Source organism: Gymnoscopelus microlampas, assembly GCF_963454915.1.
Source record: "Gymnoscopelus microlampas genome assembly, chromosome: 19".
NCBI lineage: Eukaryota > Metazoa > Chordata > Actinopteri > Myctophiformes > Myctophidae > Gymnoscopelus > Gymnoscopelus microlampas.
This window is the reverse complement of record NC_139956.1, coordinates 875,207-901,234: the sequence shown is the minus strand read 5'-3', so window position 1 is coordinate 901,234 and position 26,028 is coordinate 875,207. Positions and strand designations below refer to the sequence as shown.

General features: G+C 43.2%; 1 protein-coding gene across 4 annotated transcripts in view; it reads right to left on the bottom strand.

Moving 5' to 3' along the window:
* camta2 (calmodulin binding transcription activator 2) overlaps positions 1-26,028 on the bottom strand; it is an 83,872-nt gene that overhangs the window by 33,789 nt on the left and 24,055 nt on the right. For all 4 annotated transcript variants that reach the window (XM_084042783.1, XM_084042786.1, XM_084042784.1 and 1 more), the window contains 8 exons: positions 19,330-20,053; positions 15,161-16,168; positions 13,087-13,213; positions 9,931-10,068; positions 6,736-6,920; positions 5,025-5,230; positions 3,013-3,091; positions 82-493 (listed from right to left, as the gene is read on the bottom strand). In XM_084042783.1, coding sequence (XP_083898909.1) covers positions 82-493; positions 3,013-3,091; positions 5,025-5,230; positions 6,736-6,920; positions 9,931-10,068; positions 13,087-13,213; positions 15,161-16,168; positions 19,330-20,053 — 2,879 coding nt within the window. The remainder of the gene's footprint in view (positions 1-81; positions 494-3,012; positions 3,092-5,024; positions 5,231-6,735; positions 6,921-9,930; positions 10,069-13,086; positions 13,214-15,160; positions 16,169-19,329; positions 20,054-26,028) is intronic.

Genomic DNA, 26,028 nt, shown 5'->3' with positions numbered 1-26,028 from the left:
GTGTGTGTGTGTGTGTGTGTGTGTGTGTGTGTGTGTGTGTGTGTGTGTGTGTGTGTGTGTGCGTGTGCGTGCGTGTGTTACCTGTGTCTGGGCTGGTAGACAGCGGAGAGAGAGACATCTGAGGCTGAGGAGAGACAGGTGTGTGTGTGTCTCTGACAGGTGTGTGTGTGTCTCTGACAGGAGTGTGTGTGTCTCTCATGGGTGTGTGTGTGTCTGTGTGTACTGAAAGTGTCCCCTCCGGTGTGTGTGTGCGCTGCTGAGTGTGTGTGTCCTCCGGCGTGCGTGTGCGTGTGTGTGTGTGTGTGTGTGCGCGTTGTGCGTGCGTGCGCTGTGTGTGCAGCCGCTCCAGGGCGGAGGCCAGGTGGGTGTGGCCTCGGGAGCGAGCCACGGCGAGTGGCAGGCGGCCCAGCGAATCGGGGAGGCCGAGGGCCGACGCCTTCCACAGATACAGCATCTCTGCTGCCCCCTGGTGGCCTAGAGCACACGCCCACATCTAGAAAACACACACAGGACATAAAGCACATAAACAATGTGACACATGTACACATCTGCAAATACACACAACAAACAAAAATGTTGTATTTTCAGTGGTTTTCCACCAGATGGAGCTGTTTGCTAACATATGAATGATTCCTTGCCTGTCAGAAAAACATAAACCCGGATATGACGTCATTTAAAAAAAAGAAAAGCCTGTTTACTTCCTGTAGTTTCTTATAGCTTAGATTTCCTGGTCACTGGTAGGCGTAGTTTCTGAACTTTGCAAAATGTGTGGATGGTAGATATATGATGTGTTCTGTAATAAGTAGCCCCCCCCCACTCACGTTTCAGTGACATTAGTATGAGGCGTGTAAAGTGCAATGGCTTTTAGCTGCAATGGGTTTTCTTATGTATTGCTTAGAAGTCACACAGGTCACATTTGGTGTTTTAACATGTCATGATTTGTGGAATTCTGTGTGCAAAACGACCCTTTACCACAAACATTACATTACAGTCATTTAGCAGACGCTTTTATCCAAAAAGACTTACAAGAAGTGCATTCAACATAGGTAGGGAACGAAAACTACTAATCACCAGAAGTCTGAAGTGCATTTCCTGTAAAAACAAGCTACTATGAGCATACCTAGTGCTAAGGTAAAAGTGACATATATCAGCTACAGCACTTACTTTCTTAAACAGATGAGACAAAATAGGAAAATCAAATGAGCAAGAGCTAAAACAAATAAGTCTATCGACTAAACAAGATCCACTAAAACAATACAACAATAAAACAAGATTCCGTACAACTAGTTAACAACAAGTAGGCCAGACAAAGAGGAAGGATAGTGTTTCCTGAAGAGGTGGGTTTTCAGCCTGCGGCGAAAGATGGGCAGTGACTCTGCTGTCCTGACATCAGTGTCTCTGCTGTCCTGACATCAGTGTCTCTGCTGTCCTGACATCAGTGACTCTGCTGTCCTGACATCAGTGTCTCTGCTGTCCTGTGACTCTGCTGTCCTGACATCAGTGACTCTGCTGTCCTGACACCAGTGTCTCTGCTGTCCTGACATCAGTGACTCTGCTGTCCTGACATCAGTGACTCTGCTGTCCTGACATCAGAGACTCTGCTGTCCTGACATCAGTGTCTCTGCTGTCCTGACACCAGTGTCTCTGCTGTCCTGACATCAGTGACTCTGCTGTCCTGACATCAGAGACTCTGCTGTCCTGACATCAGTGACTCTGCTGTCCTGACATCAGTGACTCTGCTGTCCTGACACCAGTGTCTCTGCTGTCCTGACATCAGTGACTCTGCTGTCCTGACATCAGTGACTCTGCTGTCCTGACATCAGTGACTCTGCTGTCCTGACATCAGTGTCTCTGCTGTCCTGACATCAGTGACTCTGCTGTCCTGACATCAGTGTCTCTGCTGTCCTGTGACTCTGCTGTCCTGACATCAGTGACTCTGCTGTCCTGACATCAGTGACTCTGCTGTCCTGACATCAGTGACTCTGCTGTCCTGACACCAGTGTCTCTGCTGTCCTGACATCAGTGTCTCTGCTGTCCTGACATCAGTGACTCTGCTGTCCTGACATCAGTGACTCTGCTGTCCTGACACCAGTGTCTCTGCTGTCCTGACATCAGTGACTCTGCTGTCCTGACATCAGTGACTCTGCTGTCCTGACATCAGTGACTCTGCTGTCCTGACATCAGTGACTCTGCTGTCCTGACATCAGTGACTCTGCTGTCCTGACATCAGTGACTCTGCTGTCCTGACATCAGTGTCTCTGCCGTCCTGACATCAGTGACTCTGCCGTCCTGACATCAGTGACTCTGCCGTCCTGACATCAGTGACTCTGCTGTCCTGACATCAGTGTCTCTGCCGTCCTGACATCAGTGACTCTGCTGTCCTGACATCAGTGACTCTGCTGTCCTGACATCAGTGACTCTGCTGTCCTGACATCAGTGACTCTGCCGTCCTGACATCAGTGACTCTGCCTATTTATCCCTTGAGCTGTGCTGGCCAGACCAGACACTTCACAGGGCAATCAATTGGCCTGTTCAGGGTGAAGCTACTATTACTACAGAGTGCCAATAGCCTACTGCTTGAAGCACACATGCAATACAACTATAAACTGCAGACTAACACACAAGCTAATAATACAGTACTAATAGAAAAGCACTTAGGGTACAACTACTAGCAGCTTGCTAAATAAGAAAAATGCTACTATACTCAATTATACAGAGGTCAGGACCTCAGTTCTCTTCAGATGTTGGAAGCACACGTTGCAAACATTGAAAGCCAGAGCGGAACGGAATCCAAAAACATTTGACAGATACATCTTCAAAATAAAAAATAATAACAATAATAATCTGTGTCAGATTGTTTGATTCCATTCAGCCACTGTAGCTGCTACAACTGGCTTTCAAGGTTTGAGGGAGGGACCCGTTTTACGATCAATACCAATAGTGTGTGTGTTGCCAGTGTGTGTGTGTGTGTGTGTGTGTGTGTGTGTGTGTGTGTGTGTGTGTGTGTGTTACCAGTGGGGTACAGGAGAAGTGGTCGACGTTCAGAGGGTCCACTTCCTGTTCCAACTCCAGACTGTCACTGTTCACATTCCTACACACGCACGCACACACGCACTCACACTCACACACACACACACACACACACACACACACACACACACACACACACACACACACACACACTTAAACCTCTTTCCACTTTACAAGTCATTTTATCCTTTGCATATTCACACATAGCAGATCTATAAGCTCACAGTGCTTCACAAAGTGACACGCTTTGAGCTTGCAGATCTGATATTTTTGAAAATATCTGAAAAACATGTTGTGAAGTTTTTTGAATACATTCCCATTTTTAAACATACCTTCTCTTCTGGGGGCCCTTGGAACTAAATATTTCCAGATATTAATTTGGGGGTCCTTGACACCAACAGGGGGTCCGGGGACCCCTAGGGGGTCTTCAGATATACTACTTTTATTGTTTTACATTAAACCACTTCAACCCTAGTGTCCATATTTTGAGGGGTAAAATTTGCTGAAAACAGCAGATCTACCAGGGAGCTTGTAGATCTGCTGTTTTCTGCTAAGAGGTTTGAGTGTAGAGGGAAAAAAAGAGCAGACCAAGTAGAGAGGCCAAAGGTCAAGTTTACCTTAAAGTATTGAGGGTTTAAGTGGAGTGTGTTTAATCTGTCCATAGGGATGATCCATTCATTCATTAAACCATAGTCGATAACCTTATCGATCGATTAATCGATTCATTGATAAGCGTATTTATTTAGGACGAAAAGGAACATTCTTGTCCTAAACTGAGGGCAGAGACATAATTGCCTTGATGTATAACATTAACTCATTCCCTGCCAAGAACGTAAAAAACTTAATTATTTCCAATTACCAATTCTGCCAAGGACGTAAAAAAGGTAATTTTGAAAATACTTTGATTTAATAAAGATCTCACCGTCATCTCTCGTAGTGACACCTTTCATTGTAACACCACCGGATACGGAAATGACGTCAATCGAAGATTTTCATTTCCGCCTGCTTCCTGTTTAAGTCCCCCTCTAAAACGCCATTATCTCGGCTTTGTTTTTCTCCGCCGTGGAACGCTGTAACGCTGTTTAGAAACGGGTTTTAGAAACTGCTCCTACTGCAAAATGGAATGTCGCCGATTGAAAATGTCTTCTCTGGGCCACTCACACAGCTACCCTGTGTGTCTACAAACAGTTTAACTCACACAGCTACCCTGTGTGTCTACAAACAGTTGAACACGCCATCATATTTCATCCCTTTCTCTCTCTCTTCTTTCCCCCAACACGGTCGAGGCAGAAGGCCCCCGCCCTAGAGCCTAGGGTCTGCCTAACGTTTCTTCCTGTTGAATTAAGAGGGAGTTTTTCGTTGCCACTGTCGCAAAATTGCTTGCTCAGGGTGGGATGTTGGGTCTCTTCTCTACATGTAAAGTGTCTTGAGACAACTTGTTGTGATTTGACACTTTAATAAAATTGAATTGAATTGAATTGAATTGAATAAGGGATTTAGCGAGGTCTGTGGCCACGTGGAAAAAGTAAGTGAGCCGTCCGTTCAGATGGCGAAACATGGTGTTTTTACACTGGGCTCACCAGTCTCTCCAGTCTCACTCTGTTTTTACTACAGGAGAGAGACTCTGACAAAAAAGCAACCAGTTGTTCTATTAGGTGTGTGTGTATATGTGTGTACATTACCTCCAGTACTGCAGAGTGTCTATTAGGTGTGTGTGTATATGTGTGTACATTACCTCCAGTACTGCAGAGTGTGTATTAGGTGTGTGTATATATGTGTGTACATTACCTCCAGTACTGCAGAGTGTCTATTAGGTGTGTATATATGTGTGTACATTACCTCCAGTACTGCAGAGTGTGTATTAGGTGTGTATATATGTGTGTACATTACCTCCAGTACTGCAGAGTGTGTATTAGGTGTGTATATATGTGTGTACATTACCTCCAGTACTGCAGAGTGTGTATTAGGTGTGTATATATATGTGTGTACATTACCTCCAGTACTGCAGAGTGTGTATTAGGTGTGTGTATCCCTGGGCAGCGGCGAGGTGCAACAGGGTCATTCCTCGGTGGGGGGCGGGGCCGTGGAGCCTCTCGGCCCCGCCCCCTCCCCTCCAGGCTCCGCCTCCTCCCCGCCAAGCTCCGCCCTCTATCATCCTCTGACACACCCCCACGATCCTCCTCTCAAACCACTGAGACGACTGAGAGACAGACAGGCAGACAGACAGACAGACAGACAGACAGACAGACAGACAGACAGGCAGACAGACAGACAGACAGACAGACAGACAGGCAGGCAGGCAGGCAGGCAGGCAGACAGACAGACAGACAGACAGGCAGGCAGGCAGGCAGGCAGGCAGGCAGGCAGGCAGGCAGGCAGACAGGCAGACAGACAGGCAGGCAGGCAGGCAGGCAGGCAGGCAGGCAGGCAGGCAGGCAGGCAGGCAGGCAGGCAGGCAGGCAGGCAGGCAGGCAGGCAGGCAGGCAGGCAGGCAGGCAGGCAGACAGGCAGGCAGGCAGGCAGGCAGGCAGGCAGGCAGGCAGGCAGGCAGGCAGGCAGGCAGGCAGGCAGGCAGGCAGGCAGGCAGGCAGGCAGGCAGGCAGACAGACAGACAGGCAGGCAGGCAGGCAGGCAGGCAGACAGACAGACAGACAGACAGACAGGCAGGCAGGCAGGCAGGCAGGCAGACAGACAGACAGGCAGGCAGGCAGGCAGGCAGGCAGACAGACAGACAGACAGACAGACAGACAGACAGGCAGGCAGGCAGGCAGGCAGGCAGACAGACAGGCAGGCAGGCAGGCAGGCAGGCAGACAGACAGACAGACAGACAGACAGACAGACAGACAGACAGACAGACAGACAGACAGATAGACAGACTGATCATGTATTCAGTAATATAATAAATATCTTGTATTCAAAGATTTGCACAAGCTCGGAGCGCGGAGCATGAAGCTCCGCGCTATGAGCTTGTAGATCTGCTATTTACGAGACCCCCCCCCCCCACCCCCACGTCTTTTACAGTGATCGGCGGGTCCATCGGTGTGAAGAATAATATTCTATGATGTTTCAAAGGTGGGTGAAAACACTCAAACATCTCTGGTACTGGTGGCTATAGAATATAGACAATGTTTTTTTTCTGGCACTGAATGAGTTAACATATTTTGATGAGAAACATTTTTATGGAATTTATTATATGGGGTAAAATATACCCAACGTTAGTGATGGTGTGACTATTTTCAAAGTTAGTGTACACCCACCTTGGATGTTAATAATAGCTGTAATCTTTAGCTCTTCCTTTTACTTACTTATTTATTGCTACATTTATAGTAAATGTATTGACAATTTTGTCAACAAATAAAAACTACACTAAAATGTTATTGAGGGATCTAGTGGAGAAGAAGTAAGTCATTTTATGTTTGGTTGCGCTCAGGTGTTGCGCTCTGAAAATAGCAGATCTACAAGCTCACAACGCGTCGGCTATTTTCAGCATGCAAACAAGTGTAAAATCAGCCATTATGACGCCATCAAGGCACAAATTACAATACATTATAGTCGACTAAAATCTTATGATATTTAGTCGACTAAAACTAGACAAAAACTAAAACATTTCAGAATGACTAAAATATGACTAAAACTAAATGGAATTTTATTCAAAAGACTAATGACTAAAACTACATCAAACGCGTGATGTGTGCGTTGACTCACCTGGGTGCGGTCTTCAGCCGTGTGCGGGGGAGGGGGTGGAGGGGGTGTGGCCATCTGGCAGCCATTTTGTTGTGTGTGTTGTCTCTGGTTGCCATGGTTACCACAGACGTTGTTATGATTCATCTGACACATCCTCTGTTCCATCTGCTCCAAACGCTCCAGAATGCACACTCTGAACTGATTATCTGTAATATAATATTAATATATTATAATATGCACACTCTGAACTGATTATCTGTAATGTAACATTATATAATATAAATATATTATAATATACACACTCTGAACTGATTATCTGTAATGTAACATTATATAATATAAATATATTATAATATACACACTCTGAACTGATTATCTGTAATGTAACATTAATATATTATAATATACACACTCTGAACTGATTATCTGTAATGTAACATTAATATATATCAGGGCTAGGAAACCTTAGGCACGGTGAGGGGAGGGTGATCACTGGCATGAATGGAAGAGCCAGGATTTAAATGAAGTCCCCTCACATCTGTATGCAAATTACATCCTTAATATAATTTAATTTTACATTCATACAAACTGTCACACGCTGAGGAAGCCTGTGGGCCGAAACGTCCGGTTTGTGAGCTAATGCTGGGGGCGATAAAACCTTAACTAAACAAGATCCTAAACCAGGGGCGATGCAACTTTGATGATGTAGAGGACCACTATATTAACAGACTCACTACAGAGACACATTACATATACTGTCTGTTTAATGATGTAGAGGACCACTATATTAACACATTCACTACAGGGACACGTTACATATACTGTCTGTTTAATGATGTAGAGGACCACTATATTAACACATTCACTACAGGGACACGTTACATATACTGTCTGTTTAATGATGTAGAGGACCACTATATTAACACATTCACTACAGGGACACGTTACATATACTGTCTGTTTAATGATGTAGAGGACCACTATATTAACACATTCACTACAGGGACACGTTACATATACTGTCTGTTTAATGATGTAGAGGACCTCTATATTAACACACTCACTACAGAGACACATTACATATACTGTCTGTTTAATGATGTAGAGGACCTCTATATTAACACACTCACTACAGAGACACATTACATATACTGTCTGTTTAATGATGTAGAGGACCTCTATATTAACACACTCACTACAGAGACACATTACATATACTGTCTGTTTAATGATGTAGAGGACCTCTATATTTACACACTCACTACAGAGACACATTACATATACTGTCTGTTTAATGATGTAGAGGACCTCTATATTAACACACTCACTACAGAGACACATTACATATACTGTCTGTTTAATGATGTAGAGGACCTCTATATTTACACACTCACTACAGAGACACATTACATATACTGTCTGTTTAATGATGTAGAGGACCTCTATATTTACACACTCACTACAGAGACACATTACATATACTGTCTGTTTAATGATGTAGAGGACCTCTATATTTACACACTCACTACAGAGACACGTTACATATACTGTCTGTTTAATGATGTAGAGGACCTCTATATTAACACACTCACTACAGAGACACATTACATATACTGTCTGTTTAATGATGTAGAGGACCACTATATTAACACACTCACTACAGAGACACATTACATATACTGTCTGTTTAATGATGTAGAGGACCACTATATTAACACACTCACTACAGAGACACATTACATATACTGTCTGTTTAATGATGTAGAGGACCTCTATATTAACCCACTCACTACAGAGACACATTACATATACTGTCTGTTTAATGATGTAGAGGACCTCTATATTAACACACTCACTACAGAGACATTACATATACTGTCTGTTTAATGATGTAGAGGACCTCTATATTAACACACTCACTACAGAGACACGTTACATATACTGTCTGTTTAATGATGTAGAGGACCTCTATATTAACCCACTCACTACAGAGACACGTTACACCACATCAGGCGACGCGAGGCGCTTTTGCGCACCAACAGCTGGGACAGGAATTTCCAAGCTTTTATTTTTTAGCAAAACTAAAAACTAAAAGCCTGGAGATCGAGGCTAGGAATTTACTTCCTGAAGCCACACTCACACAATCACTCTAAAGCACCCGTCGGCCCCATGTACAGCCATTAGGCACAGGGGTAGAGATATGACTCGCGTCGCCTCGCATCGCCTCGCATTGCCTCGCTGCGTGCACGCAGCCAGCAGCGGCTGTTAGAGGCACTCGTCACCGATGATGAACGCACCGTAATGGTGCAAAATATGCCGTGAACGTCCCAATCTGGCGGATAAAATCAGCGCAGCAGCACAGGGCACCAACCTCGACGGAATTTAGAAGCAGAGAGTCCTTTTTCCCCCCCCCCCCGTTGACAAAACTGTCCGGTGGGCACCGTGCTGAACCCCCCCCCCCCCCCCCCCCCCGTTGACAAAACGGGACGGGCGCCATGCGCACCAAGTCACATGTCCAGGTGCTCTTCTGCGTACCAGACCTAAAAAGTTACGTGCACCCCTGTCTATATTAACACACTCACTACAGAAGAACACATTGTATATACTGTCGGGCCATTCTATGTCACACAAAAGTAGCAGATCTACAGAATCCTGATTTCTTTTTGTTGCTGTTTTTAAATTGGAATCCTGAAAAGTAACATTTTCATTTAATTTCCAATGCATTTAGTTATACTTATGTTAACTTTATGAACTTAAATACAAATACATTGGACATAAAAAAGACAATAGAATGTTAACACTAGCCATTAAGCTACTAATATAGACTGAAGTCATTAAAGCGGGTCATGTTTACATGTTATGAATCATAACAGCTGAAATCAATAATATATCATTATTCTGATATTAACCTGTGGGACACATTAAGTGAAGGTGGGGGCCGTATGTGGCCCCCGGGCCGCTAGTTGCCCATGTAAGTCCTAAATGGACTAAAGTGAGTGCTGGTATTCCTTTCTAAGAAACTGTTTCTGCCTGAACCGTGCACCCAATACACTTTACTTCCAACTACTCGTCTGATAAGTGCTTTGCTTCTTTCTTTTTCAAGTTGTCCTGCAGAGAGAGTCTTGTCACAGACATGTTTTATTATCAATAAGGAGCCTACATGACAGGATAACAGGATATCACCGTCCAATGAGAGGCAGCCTAACGGGATCTTACCGTCCAATGAGAGCCAGTCTAGCTGACAGGACCTCTGCAGGGAGGCGGAGTTCCTGGCTCGGTACTCGAACAGAACGGAGGAGGAGACGCAGCCTGAGGAGTCCACCACGCGGAGACACACTAAGCCTGCTTCATGAGCTACACACACACACACACACACACACACACACACACACACACACACACACACACACACACACACACACACACACACACACACACACACACACACACACACACACACACACACACACACACACACACACACACACACACACACAGTCATTCATTTACGAAAAGTCTAGGAGCTACAGTCTGAAAGGCTCTGTTACCTTTAGTGATTAACCTGCTACGAGGAATGACCAATAGACCCTGGTCAGCTGACCTCAGGGTCCTGCTGGTCAGCTGACCTCAGGGTCCTGCTGGTCAGCTGACCTCAGGGTCCTGCCGGTCAGCTGACCTCAGGGTCCTGCCGGTCAGCTGACCTCAGGGTCCTGCTGGTCAGCTGACCTCAGGGTCCTGCTGGTCAGCTGACCTCAGGGTCGCGGTAGAACAGTGAAGCGGCGGTAGCCTGGTGGTCAATGTGAGAATGCAACACTGCTGCATCTAACAATGCTACTGCACGTTAGTGCGCCTGCTCATAACTCTGTGGACACGCCTATTAGACCCAATAGTGGTGCTTCCGGCAGACAGGTTCTATTAGACACAATGGACACAATGGACCTCTAGATATATTATAACTCTAATAATAAAGAAAAACATCACATGGATGCAACTGGGACGTATCATCAGTGTTGTAGCCTGGGGTCATGGGGTGTTTCGGGTCTCGCAACATACAACATACACCCTCGCCCAGGTGACCCAGCCAGGGTTGATCAAGCCCCGACTTACGTCCCAGTAGCACCCACGGTCAGTCCTATAGGGAAAGACAGGGCCACTCAGTCCGCTTCTCCGGAAGTACTCTGCCGGGACTCGGGGAGGCTCTGGCACGTGGAGGGACTAGGCTCTGTGGGTTGTCTCCTGGCCGGGCTCCTCCTTCGTCTCACCAGGTCCAGGACCTGAGCGCTGTGCCAGATCAGATCTATGGTTCTAACAGGTCAGTTATATATTCAGGTGTCTGACCATGCAGAGATCTAAAGGTTCTAACAGGTCAGTTATATATTCAGGTGTCTGACCATACAGAGATCTAAAGGTTCTAACAGGTCAGTTATATATTCAGGTGTCTGACCATACAGAGATCTAAAGGTTCTAACAGGTCAGTTACATATTCAGGTGTCTGACCATACAGAGATCTAACGGTGAGCACCAGGACCTTCAACTGAACCTTTAAAACAGTGATGTTGCTAGGTTTTCAATGTAATGGGTCCTGGGACCCAAGGGTGGTCTTGTAGATGGGTCCCAGGGACAATTTATGAGTCCCACAAAAACTCACACCGTACGTGGTGCCCGGTGCTTGGACCCATTCGGTGCCCCCCGGGACGGTTTTGTCAAAGGGGGGGGGGGGGGGGGGGGGGTTGTTCAGTGCGGACCCGTTCCTGCTTCTCAAGACCGATACCGATAACCGATAATACAAATATATATACATATTAAAAAATCCTAATATTTCTTTTCAAATGTATATGAATCTGTAGTATTAGCACACCTTATGGTAAGACATACTAGTAGTGGGCAAAGGTGGATTTTGACCAAAAGAATACATTTAATCATAGAACCTTTTAATCATTATTATTATTTTATTTTGTATTATTTATGAATGTAGAATTTCTTTTTACTATTTATTGTGTAATAATAAAAGACTGAAAACACTGGCTTACAGTGGAATTATTGGCAACTAAAGAAATAGGAATTCAAGAAATAATGAAGACAAATACTGACAATGCATATGAACATTGGCTTGCAGTTATTGCACATAGCCAAAATGCTATAATATTATTAGGCTTGTCATTGAGAAAATAAAGTTGTCTTTTTGAGGAGAAGTGGAACCTTATAAGTCACTTTAAGTTTAGCATGAGGGAGAGGGTCTACCCTCTTCAGGGATAAGTTACTTGATAAGATATCTCTAGTCTACAGAAAACATTCAGTTGCCTATTAAACATACACAAGACAGACGATAGACAACCGGTTACTTACAGCTGCCATTAATTAGTGCTTTTGATTGCCTTTGTGGTCAAATCAGGGTCAAATGCATAGGCTCAACGAGCCATCGTTAACCTGCTAATGTTACACAGCTGATTGGCAACATGCGTTAATCCACCACATCACTCTGATCTCCAAGCAAGTTGGAGAACACTCTAAAATCGTGGATTTTACTTTGGCTGGTCAATTTAAGATGACAATAGCAACAAAGGTTAGTAGTAGACCTGTATGTATGAGTCAGTTATTATTTCAGACAGTGGTCTATCCAAGACGTTTAACACGTTTGAGACCAGGTCTCAACCAGCTCCTCATGCCGTCTCTCTCTGTGTAGTGTAGCCTAAAACAGTGTGTGTGTGTGTGTGTGTGTGTGTGTGTGTGTGTGTGTGGGGGGAGGGGCTGTGCTGCTGCTGCTGCTACAGCGTGTGAGAGTCTCTCAACGGTGTCTAACCGAGTTATACTTCTCCAGTACAACGGTGTTTTACCAAATTATTTTTATATTTTTCTCTGTTGTTGGTGACAATTCTAGTGCCATGGACGCCACGACGGTGTCATGAATGCGTCCTTTCTCCAAATTGTGCGTCAGCGACGCAGGACGCAGGCCTATGAGCATCTCTGTTAAAATGACAGGAAGTCAGTGCAATGAGGCCAGAACTAGAGTCATGTGACACCTTCTGCTGGGCCTGGTTAACAGTCTTGCAGCAGTATGTATTTTTGAATGAACTGGAGCCGGTCTATGGACGTCTTATTGAGGCAGGTGAGAACCAGCTGAGAACCAGCTGAGAACCAGCTGAGAACCAGCTGAGTACCAGGTGAGAACCAGCTGAGAACCGAATCGCAGGAGTCAAGGGAAATGAAGGCATGGATAATCATTTCTAGGTCAGAATGTGATACAAGGTCTGTCTCTATCTGGCTGAACTTCTAGAATAGTATATATGAATATTATTACATACCAGTATTATTAACACCTCAGTACTACAGGTATATATGTACAGTATAGTATATATTAATAGTATAACATACCAGGACAGTAACATCTCAGGACTCCAGGTTGAATGAGTGAAGCAGGAACGGCGCTCTGATCAAACACACTGGAGTAACGCTCTGACAGCTCTGACCACGGCCCTGTTATCAACACCTTTACACCTCCCTACACACACACACACACACACACACACACACACACACACACACACACACACACACACACACACACACACACACCAAAGATATAAGACAGTCATTTGTATAAGTCTCTGTTTATTTCTCTTGCAGGTTGATCAAGTCCTCCTTTAATGATTTCACCATTTAAAATGTAAATAAACTGGTTTCCAATGAGAGAGACATGACGTTTCAATTTATTCTTATGATTATATATTCTTTGTTATACAATATAATGATACTATAATTATAACGTTATTGCTGTTTATTATTAGAACTATAATAATAATAACAACAACATTACTATTATTGTTATTATTATAATTATATTAATATATTATTACCTCTGGGTAGGACCACTCTGGTGAGAAGTTATTATTATAATAATTATATTAATATATTATTACCTCTGGGTAGGACCACTCTGGTGAGAAGTTATTATTATAATAATTATATTAATATATTATTACCTCTGGGTAGGACCACTCTGGTGAGAAGTTATTATTATAATAATTATATTAATATATTATTACCTCTGGGTAGGACCACTCTGGTGAGAAGTTATTATTATAATAATTATATTAATATATTATTACCTCTGGGTAGGACCACTCTGGTGAGAAGTTATTATTATTATAATTATATTAATATATTATTACCTCTGGGTAGGACCACTCTGGTGAGAAGTTATTATTATAATAATTATATTAATATATTATTACCTCAGGGTAGGACCACTCTGGTGAGAAGTTATTATTATAATAATTATATTAATATATTATTACCTCTGGGTAGGACCACTCTGGTGAGAAGTTATTATTATAATAATATTAATATATTATTACCTCTGGGTAGGACCACTCTGGTGAGAAGTTATTATTATAATTATATTAATATATTATTACCTCTGGGTAGGACCACTCTGGTGAGAAGTTATTATTATAATAATATTAATATATTATTACCTCTGGGTAGGACCACTCTGGTGAGAAGTTATTATTATTATAATTATATTAATATATTATTACCTCTGGGTAGGACCACTCTGGTGAGAAGTTATTATAATAATAATATTAATATATTATTACCTCTGGGTAAGACCACTCTGGTGAGAAGTTATTATTATAATAATTATATTAATATATTATTACCTCTGGGTAGGACCACTCTGGTGAGAAGTTATTATTATAATTATATTAATATATTATTACCTCTGGGTAGGACCACTCTGGTGAGAAGTTATTATTATAATTATATTAATATATTATTACCTCTGGGTAGGACCACTCTGGTGAGAAGTTATTATTATAATTATATTAATATATTATTACCTCTGGGTAGGACCACTCTGGTGAGAAGTTATTATAATAATTATATTATTATAATTATATTAATATATTATTACCTCTGGGTAGGACCACTCTGGTGAGAAGTTATTATTATAATAATTATATTAATATATTATTACCTCTGGGTAGGACCACTCTGGTGAGAAGTTATTATTATAATAATTATATTAATATATTATTACCTCTGGGTAGGACCACTCTGGTGAGAAGTTATTATAATAATTATATTATTATAATTATATTAATATATTATTACCTCTGGGTAAGACCACTCTGGTGAGAAGTTATTATAATAATTATATTAATATAATTATATTAATATATTATTACCTCTGGGTAGGACCACTCTGGTGAGAAGTTATTATTATAATAATATTAATATATTATTACCTCTGGGTAGGACCACTCTGGTGAGAAGTTATTATTATTATAATTATATTAATATATTATTACCTCTGGGTAGGACCACTCTGGTGAGAAGTTATTATAATAATTATATTAATATATTATTACCTCTGGGTAGGACCACTCTGGTGAGAAGTTATTATAATAATTATATTATTATAATTATATTAATATATTATTACCTCTGGGTAAGACCACTCTGGTGAGAAGTCGGTGATGGTTGCTAGGCGATCGGAGGGGGGAGGGAGCGGGGGGAAGGGCAGGAAGGGGGAGGGCGGGACCATGTAGCGAAGCCCCACCCCCCCGCCGGCTGCCATCATCAGGCTGGAGGCGGGGCTGGGGGCCGGGCTGGGCTCCGCCCCCCCGGCCGCGGGATTGGCCGCTGCCTCCTCGGTGATGAGCTCAGAGATGAGGTCGGGGAACTGGCTGTCGAACGAGATGTCGCCGAGCTCCTCCCCTCCTCCGCGCTCCGCAGGAGGAGGCTCCGCCTCCGTCGCCGAGGAGTGCGTGTCCATGGGCGTGTCCTCCTCTCGGTCGTAGCCCCGCCCCCTCTCCTCCTTGACGCGCACGGGGGAGCGGACGCTAGCCATGTTGACGTTAGCGTTGGCCAGGTTAGCGTGGTGGCTAAACAGGCTGTTGTTAGCGTTGCCCAGGCTGACTGTGGCTGGGTTAGCATAGACGCCGACCAGGCTAGTGCTAGCGCTAGCGCTAGCGCTCCTCAGGTTGACTGCGGCCGCCGGGCTAGCGTGGACGCTAACCAGGCTAGTGCTAGCGTTCCTCAGGCCGATTGGCGGGTTAGCGTGGACGCTAGCCAGGCTAGCGGCGTTAGAGTTCCTCAGGATGATGGCGGCCGGGTTTGCGTGGACGCTAGCCAGGCTAGTATTAGCATTCCTAGCGTTAGGGTTAGCGTACGCGGCGTTAGCGAAAGGCGAGGGTTGACACGGCCTCTGCCTCCCTCTCTCCATCTCTCTCTCTTTCTCTCTCTCCTCCTCCCTCCCTCTCTCTCTCCTCCCTTGATTGGCTAGCTGAGACGGGGGCGGGGTCGGTTGACCGTGTCCCGGCAGCGTCTGATTGGGCGGCTGCGACTGAGGGGGCGAGCACCGCGACGTGTCCTGGCCAACCGGCAGCAGAGAGGCGACGCTGCCTGCTGTCTGTTGCTGTGGCAACAGCAGGGACGGGGCGGGGCTTTCCTGAAAGAAAACAGTGAGGAAGAATTTAATGAATTATTAACACATCGGGTGCAGGAGGTTTATTAAAATATTATACGTTCAGTGGCTGCATTTCTTCCATCCACTTACGTTTCGTGCTGTAAAAACCCCGACGCGGAAGTGCATGTAAACAAAGCGTGCGTGCGAGACGGCGGAGGGTCCCGACTAACGCCTGGAACAATAATATTTCCAACGCGATCCTCCATTGCAGAGTGATCGCCGATCGAAAACGGCTCGTTTCCACCACGTTAAAAAGAAATGGAGATATTAAGCTTTTAGGAAGGAGATAAGGATAAGGATAATTCCTTTTAACACATCGGGTGCCAAACACGGTCTGAACCGTGTGTTTAGTCTTTTTGTTATTTTCGTTTTTCTCCGCGCGGGCGGGGCTAGAGCAGCTCTGGGAGCACCCATTGTAATCCTGCGAAAGAAGTGCCAGATCGCTCACCGGAAACAAAACAAAAATTCCCATCCGCTTCCTGTCTATTTCCTACTTTGAAACGCCTAAATCTCCGAATCGGTTTCCTGTGGGGAAAACCGGTCATGCGCGATGCGCGATCCCCCCCCGTTGTAACTCGCGAGGGAAATGTTATGGTTCCAGGCTGTAGCCAGGCTCATGGCACAACATGAATCGATGCTTTTTTTCGTGTGGATTTGCTCGTCGCGGAGTCTACAGATTTAAACAGTAAAGCGCAGTCAATGGGGAGAATGCTGGCACCCGACGTAAGTTGTTATGAAAAAACGCTGGCACCCGATGTGTTAACAGGTCGTTCATGAAAGTCCTTGCGGTCTTGTTTCCAATGAGAACCTGTGAGCAATTAGGGGTTAAGAGTCTTGCTCAGGGACAAATTTCATTTCATCGACACATATGCTGGCCTGGCCTGGAATTGAACCTCTGGCTCCCTAGGCGGGCTCACTAACCACTCAGCTATGGCCGCCCCAGATAACATTGGAAACGCCGACCGGAAGGATTTTTGACATGGAGCCACATCCAGCGTCTTCTTCTCAGAAACTCCTTGGGTGATGTCAAAGTTTCGTTTTAGCGCCCCACGTGGGCCCCTCGTATAAAAATAGAATTGGGTCAATAACGGTCCGGACCGTTTTCGGCACTCGATGTGTTAAGATAATTAGGCCTCCTAAATGTTTTCATAGTGCAAGAAGTATGGTGGACATTTATAAATCCACCTAATGTGAACAAGGTTGATGATCTTGTGGCGGCAGTTTTGGTTTTCGAAATGTTACGGCAGTGCTTCTCGAAGTTTTTCATGTCAAGGACGCCCAAATGGACACTTATTATTCCGCGGACCCCCATTTGAAAAGATAAGCCAGGGACCCCCATAAGAGAAGATTTTTACGGCTCTAGCAGTGATTCTCAACCTAGTAATTCCATTGAAAATCTCTTCTATCAATTATTTGGGGTTTCAACCATACCTATCTAATATTGGATTCATTGCAAACAGACCAATTTTTGAAAACCTTATGCTCATACTTAACTCTCTCAGTGCCAATGAAATAAAAAAATGTGTTCTCTAAACTGCCAGCAATTTTATTTGTTTTCAAAGTAAAAAAAACAAAGATTTTTTTTTTCAAAGTGAGTGTTTTTTTTGAAGAGGCAAAGTTTTTTTTGTTCAAAGATATCTTTTTTTTTTTTTGTAAGATTTTCTTTTTTCTTCAAAGTTTTTTTTTTTTCAAAGTGAGTGTTGTTTTTTGAAAAGGAGGAAAAGTTTTTTTTTTCATAGATTTTGTTTTTTTTTTTGTACGTTTTTCTTTTTTTTTCAAAGTTTTCAAAGTTTTTTTACTTTGAAAAAAATTATAAATCGTACTGGCCAGAAATAGCCAGAAATAATTCAGGCACTCAATGAGTTAAACAAAGAGTGGATGGAGCTGCACATCTTCAGATAATGATATCTTGGGTTCTGAACATTTTCTTAAAAAAAAATAATAATAATAATAATATATATATATATATATATATATATATATTTTTTTTTTAACACATTAAACGCCAAGAACGTAGTCCTACGGTCCATTAAATCCTACTGTTAAGCGCCGAGACCGTAGTGCAACGGTCCGGGTGCTTTTTCCTTTTTTTCGATTTTTTTTTTTTCCCCCAATTTTCTACACGGACCAGTTTCAGTGTAACACCACCGGAACGGAACTATTTGCGATCCGGTTTTGCCGTTTCGGTCGGCCTCCATTCTAAAGCGCACACAAAAACGCCATTTTCTCCCTTGTAGTTTTTTTCTCCTCGGTCATCACTGTTTAACATAAACCATTCTAACTACAACATGGCGGCTCCGTTTGACACGTGGTCTGCACTGGTAGACGCAGGGACATGTGCACGATGTTTACAAACAGTGCATCGCGCATTCACAAGGATTTTAACGGGGTCTATGGCGACGTGAAAAAAAACAAAAAACAACAATAAAACCTTGGCACTGGTGAGTACATTTTGAGATTAGCCCTTGGCAGTGGATGTGTTAAGACCGGGGACGCATCTGCGTCTCATTTTAAGATTTCTTTGGGCTATTCAAAAATAGCAGATCTACAAGCTCATAGCGCGGCACCGAGTGCCGCGCTATGAGCTTGTAGATCTGCTATTTTTGAAAAATCTCTAAAAATATATTTTCCAGATTTTTTTCAAAAAACTGTTGAGATTTAGATTTTTTTTAAGAATCGCCTCAGGTCTTAATGGGTTAAACTCAGGATTTTTCGTTCTGGCACTGAGGGCATTCAGAAAAAAACTGGAGATAACTAGGGGCTTTTGGCACTGAGAGAGTTAACGTAACCTCTGTCTGTAGTGGTGAGTGAGTGAGTGAGTAGTAGCTGAAGCTACCCGGTTCTCCTCAGTGGCTGGACCAATTGCTCTGATTTTGCACACAGCCATTGACCATTACCATCTGAACTTAACTGTGAAGCCCGTTTTTCAATTTCATCAAATCTCTGCTTCTTATTAGCGTTTATGTGTCAAACAATGTCGCCATGGTTACGGGGCTGCCCAGCTATGGGACGAACTGCCTCCCGGGTTGCCAGATCATGTGCGCATATCCCCCCACGGATGCGCTGCGCCGACCGGGTATGGTCTAGTAAATGTAAAACTAGTTACAAAGTAACAACATTGTTATGAATGAGCCATGGCTCACCTGGAGGCGAGCCAGCTTGCTTCTCTCCGCCCTCCTCTCGTCTCCGTCGGGCTCCGCCCCCAGAGGGGGAGGGGCCAGAGGCCCCGGGGGCGGTCCCAGCTCCAAGCAGAGAGACATGAGGGGAGGAGGGGCCACGGAGTGGGAGGGGCTAAGGGACAGAGAGAGGGGAGGAGGAGGAGGAGGGGGGCGGAGGCAAGAGGAAGAGGGAGTGGGCGGAGTCTCGGAGGAGGAGGAGAGAGAGGAGAGAGAGGACGGGGGCGAGAGAGAGGACGAGGGAGGGGAGAGCGACAGGGGGAGGGGCCCGGGGGGGGATGAGGAAGGGGGAGGGGCCAGGGGGAGAGGGGAGGAGCTGGACGAGGAGGGGGAGGATCCCGAGGAGGAGGAGGAGCTTAGAGGAGGCCCGCCTCCTCCGCCGTACGTCTGGCCCTGTTTGGGCGAGTTGAGGAAGGAGTCGGGGTCGAAGGTCAGGGCCTGAGGGGGCGGGGCCTGAGGGGAGGAGAGGAGGAGTCCCCCGGCGATGACGGACGGGGAGGGGAGGAGCAAGGGGAGGGGTGCGGGGAGGGGCGGGGACGAAGAGGAGGAGGACGAGGGAGGGGAGGTGGTGGGGGGAGGGGGCGGGGCGGTCGTCATGACGATCAGCGCGTTCTGGGGCAGCGCCACGGTGGCCACGCCCCCTGTGGCCGCCGGGCGCCGGTCGCCGTAGAAACCGTTGGTGGAGGAGGGGCTGTGGGAGGAGGAACACACAATACACAACTTTAACTACACACAATGATAAAGTAAAAGTAAACTAACGGTGAGGCAGACAGGCATGTAGGATGTGTAGGATGTGTAGGATGTGTAGGATGTGTAGGATGTGTAGGATGTGTTGGAGAAAAAAGTGTTTTTTTTCAAAGTGAGTGTTTTTTTTCAAACTCGTGCGCACGACTTTCAAAGTTGTGCGCACGAGTTTTCAAAGATTTTTTTTTTTTTTCCAAAGATTTTTTTTTTCAAAGTGAGTGTTTTTTTTTAAAAGGAGGAAAAGTTTTTTTTTTTTTTCCAACGATTTTTTTTTTTTTTTTTTTAAGTTTTCTTTTTTTTCCTAAGTTTTTAACCCTTTTTTTTCCAACGGCCGGGGGTCCACAGGGGTCCCCGTGGCGGGGGTGGCAGCCGGGGTTCCACCGAGGTCCCCGTGGACCGGCCACCCTTCCTGGTCAGCTGCCCGACCCGTCCGAAAGAAACTTACAAAAAAAAAAATAATAATCTTTAAAAAAAAACAAACTTTTCCTCCTTTTTAAAAAAAAACACTCACTTTGAAAAAAGAACATCTTTGAAAAAATAAAAAAAAGCTTTGAAAAAAAAAAAATCCTATTAAAAAAAAAAAAAAACACTCACTTTGAAAAAAAAAAATCGTTGGAAAAAAAAAAAAACTTTTCCTCATTTAAGAAAAAAAACACTCACTTTGAAAAAAAAAAATGTTGAAAAAATGTCAGACTCCTTTTCAAACTCGTGCACACGAGTTTAAAAAAAAAACACTCACTTTGAAAAAAAAAACTTGTGTTTGAAAAAAAAACACTCACTCAAAAAACTTTTTTCTCCTAAAAAAAAAAATCATCCCTCTTTACAAAAATGTCATTCTCTAAAAAGATTATTCTATACACCCTTTAATAATAAAGCAACTATAAAAAAAAATGTTAACCCCCCCAAAACAATCCTTCCCCTTTAAAAAAAAAGTCACCCCCTAACAAGTTTTTTTTATAGCCTCCTCCTTTTTTTCTGCCAACAGATGATTTTTTCTCCCATACCAGAAAACATAAACCGCCAGCTTTTAAAAATAAAGTGACCCTTTAAAAAAATGTAACATTGTCAACCCACCCCTTTCTCCCCAACTGGGGAGATCAGAAAAAATAAGAGACAGTCACGTGACGAAGACATTTAAACCCAAAAGCACATTTGTCCCCCCTATGCTTAATGCTTCTGTGAACACTTTTTGTAGGTTGATTGACCAAGATGTGTTTTCCTTACTTTCCCCTATAGAACCACCCTGGGCAAGACCTGGGATGTTGGTTGTCTAGGAAGTTGACAACCGGAAATGGTTGAATTTGGCGGAAGTACCGCCCAAGGAAATGACGTTGATGCTTTACAAATCTGTTAACATTCTCGGTGAATGAAACGAGTGTTGTGATTGAGCAAAAAATATCGTTTCCGGGGGAAACGGAAATCTGTCCACTCAGGACTTCCTAGACACTCGCTGCTTTAGGTTGTGACCAGGCTCTTCTTTTCGCAGATAAGTGAGGCTGGGACCGAGGTTACTATAGAACCCATTAACCATTGTCATTCGAATTTGTCATCACAAGAGAGACTAGCTTTGAAAGACCTATCCAGTGACCAATCTATTGTCATCCGTAGAGCGGATAAAGGAGGTGCTATTGTTCTACAAGACAGAGTCATATATTGTGGAAATAAATAGACAATTGAGCAACACTGAGTATTATAGTATGTTATCATGTGATCCCACTATTCGTTTCTCTAAAGAAATTAAGAGTACACTAGACAAAGCTTTGTCTGACCAAATCATTTCCAAGGATGAATACAAATTCATGTTCAGAGAACACCCAGTACGCCCTATTCTATATTCTTTGCCTAAAATACATAAGAGCCTTGAACCTCCGGTCCCTGGGCGCCCTATAGTGGCAGGTATAGGCTCTTTGACCGAACCTATTTCACAGTACATTGATTATCATATCAAAGATGTAGTGTTTAATTTGCCTTCTTATCTAAAAGACACGACTGACTTTTTAAACAAGTTAAAGTCCTTAGGAGATATCTCAGATTCTGAATATGTATGCACAATGGACGTAACCAGCCTTTATACAAATGTACCTCATCAAGAAGGTTTAGAAGCCCTCAAATATTATATGGAGTCAAGAGAGACTCAGTCACCTCCTACAGACCTTATCATGAACTTGGCCAATGTGGTCCTTACAAAAAATTATTTCAATTTCGACAATGAATTCTATCTCCAAAAACAAGGTGTCTCAATGGGTAGCCCATTCGCCCCAAATTATGCGAATTTGTTTATGGGTAAATTTGAAGAAGACTATGTGTATAAAGACAACCCCTTTAGTACTCAGTTAAAAGGCTGGTTTAGGTACATTGATGATATATTTTTTATTTTTTGTGGTACTTCTGAAATGTTGAAAGAGTTTACAGATTACATGAACTCAAGATTACCCTCCATTAAGTTCACTTTGGAAGCCAGTCAAGAAACTGTTAACTTCTTAGATGTATGTGTTAAAAAAACAAACAGAGGGATTCAGACAACAGTGTACCGTAAAAAGACCGATCGAAACAACTATCTTCATTTTTCTAGCTATCACCCTTCTAGTCTAAAAAGAGGGTTACCATATAGCCAAATGTTAAGAATTAAAATAATCTGTAACAGTGAATCTGATTTTGATGGCCAGTCTACAGAAATGTGCAGTAGGTTTAGGGAAAGGGGTTATACCGAAAATATTTTAACTAATAGTAAGTCTAAAATCAAGCCTCTTGATAGAACCAGTCTCCTTGCTCCTAAATCTTCTTTTGCTTTGAACAGACAACCTATAGTTATGACAACTACATTTTCCCCTATCTCCCAACTCATTAAACAGGTGGTCAAAAAACACTGGCACATATTGTCCAGCGATCCAGTGGTAGGAAAAGCTTTTTCCACCCCCCCAATTTTTGCAAACAAGAGAGCAAACAATATAAGCGATAAACTAATAAAAAATGATGTATATATTCAACCACAACACTTTTTATCTACTATACCCTCAGGGAATTTTCCATGCAAAGGTTGTATTAATTGTAATGCCATGATAACAGGAGACTCTCTCTCTCACCCTCATAATGGTAAAAAAAAATAAAGTCAAAGGGAGAATTACATGTAAGACAAAATATGTAGTTTATCTTTTAAAGTGCCCTTGCGGTTTTTGCTACGTGGGAAAGACCAAAAGAGAATTAAAAACCAGAATTACGGAGCACAAGAGTAATATTAGAAATAAAGACGAGAAGTCTCCAGTTGCCAGGCATTATAATATGGCTAAACATGACATATGTACACTAAGATTTCAAGGTTTAGAAGTAGTCAACCCACTGAGAAGAGGTGGAGACAGAGACCGGGTCCTATTACAAAGGGAGGCTTACTGGATCCATGCATTAAATACTGAGTTCCCTAAGGGACTGAATGAAGAGTTATTATTGAATTGTTTTCTATGAAATGTTTTCTATGAATTGATGTTTCTGGTTGTGAAATTTGTGGAAACTTTAAGAACATTTTTACTAAACAAATACTATGTGTAATGCTTAATGTAAACACTAATAGTACTATGAATTGCAAGTGAATTGTATTCACCAATGAGAATCAGCTGTACACTATCGCATAGCTATATATGTCACATCCTGTTTGATGTATTCTAGTTTGAAACGCTGAGGAAGGCCGACGTGCCGAAACGCGTCCGTTTCTCCAGATAGACTGTCTGCTGCGGCTGTTCACCCTAAAAAATAAATCAAGAATATAACTGAAGAGAGTGCGGATGTTCCTTTATTATATGTATTACCACGAATCTGCACCCAGTTAATCCCAAGAGACTACTCCTCAAGATCTCCTTGAGTAGAGCACGCCTTCTCCTGACGGTAGTATCCGGATAGGAGAATTGTCTTCCTTTAAAAATTTGTACCTACCCTTAAAACAATCTACCTAGTAATGTCCCTTCAGGGGCTCCGTAGTGTGTGTGTGTGTGTGTGTGTGTGTGTGTGTGTGTGTGTGTGTGTGTGTGTGTGTGTGTGTGTGTGTGTGTGTGTGTGTGTGTCCCATATAAACATAACTCTTACTGTCTACACCAGAGGTGATGTAACTTTATTGATGCAGAGGACCACTATATTTCCACAGTCACTCCAGAGGAACACATTACATATACTGTCTGTTTAATGATGTAGAGGACCTCTATATTTACACAGTCACTACAGAGACACATTACATATACTGTCTGTTTAATGATGTAGAGGACCTCTATATTTACACAGTCACTCCAGAGGAACACATTATATACTCATATACTGTTGGGCAGACACCTCTAATCTCCGTATTTTAACTTTTTTCGCCACTCTACGTATGTCACAAACAAGTAGCAAAAATAGCAGATCTACAAGCTCAAAACGCGTCGCAGCGCGACGCGTTTTGAGCTTGTAGATCGGCTATTCTTGCTATTTTTGAATTGGAATCCTGCATTTAGTTATACTTATGTCAACTTTAGGAGTTAGATACAAATACATTGGACATAAAAAAGACAGTATAATTTTCATAATCATTAAGCTCCTAACATAGACTGAAGTAATTAAAGTGGGTCATGTTGACATGTTTAGAATCATAACAGCTGAAATCAATAATATATCACTATTCTGATATTAACCTGCAGGCCGCATTAAGTGAAGGTGGGGGCCGCATGAGGCCCCCGGGCCGCCAGTTGCCCATGTATGGTCTACACCATGGACAGTATCAGACCATAGAGTCCATGCCCATATTAAACAGCCGTAAAGTTTATAAAGGACTGTACATATAGCCAAGCATGTCAGAATTGTTGACATTATTACCAAAGATGTGTCGCCCACGTTTGATTCCTCTGTTGTGTTTTACTAAAACTCCTGTGTGAAACCAGAGATGTTTCAATGCAATGACCCCCATGTCAGAGGTCGCGTTAGTCCGATAATTGCCGGTTTTGACCGTTTATTTATGACAAAGACCGGAAAAAATAAATCTCTCCGGACATCCTGACTGGTTGATAATGACACGGCTGTTCATTAATTATCACCGCAAAATTAGGCACATTTCAAATCCTCTGCTTTGCAAGCTCTCTCTCTCTCTCTCTCTCTCTCTCTCTCTCTCTCTCTCTCTCTCTCTCTCTCTCTCTCTCTCTCTCTCTCTCTCTCTCTCTCTCTCTCTCTCTCTCTCTCTCTCTCGTGCGTGTGTTTCTGGGAGAGAGAGAGAGAGAGACGTACTAGACAAAAAGAGTTTGTCACACGCTGTTAGGTTACACCTATTTCCTGTTAATAATAACCAGTGTAAAATGTGCTGCATTGGGCGGTAAATAGGAGACACTTTATTGTGAAGGTACAACAGGAAAAAGAAGAGAGCTAGTTGTTGCTGCTGCTGCGTAGCCAGCGGTATCGGCAGTCCGCGGTCCGGTTACAAGTTACATTATATAAAGTTGTGTATTTAACAGCCAGTCACACACAAGTTGTATCATTACTAGTTAGAATATGTCACAGATACTAGGCTAATACAAGGGCACTTGTGAGTAAAGTTGGCAAGTTGCCCTACAGTTTAAACAACAGTGCAGGTTGATGATGAAATCTAACACAGATGCGTAAATACTCTTCACAACAGCTATAGGCTACTGCAACTATGGCATCGAGGTGAAACATGACGTTAATCATAATCGTGGACCTATTTTTAACTCTATGAGGTGGACACGTTAAAACGTTACCACTTTGAACTGAATAGCTCTATGAGGAGACGACAAGATTCTCACAACTCATCAACTTTCCCACGTCTGTCCCAACTAGACGCACGGACCGCATCCACTGTCTAACTATACAGTATAACCTCCTGTGAGTGAGTAGTGGTCTATATTTATTGCCCTAACAGGTCAGCTGAGCCACGTTATGAAGGATTCATCTGAA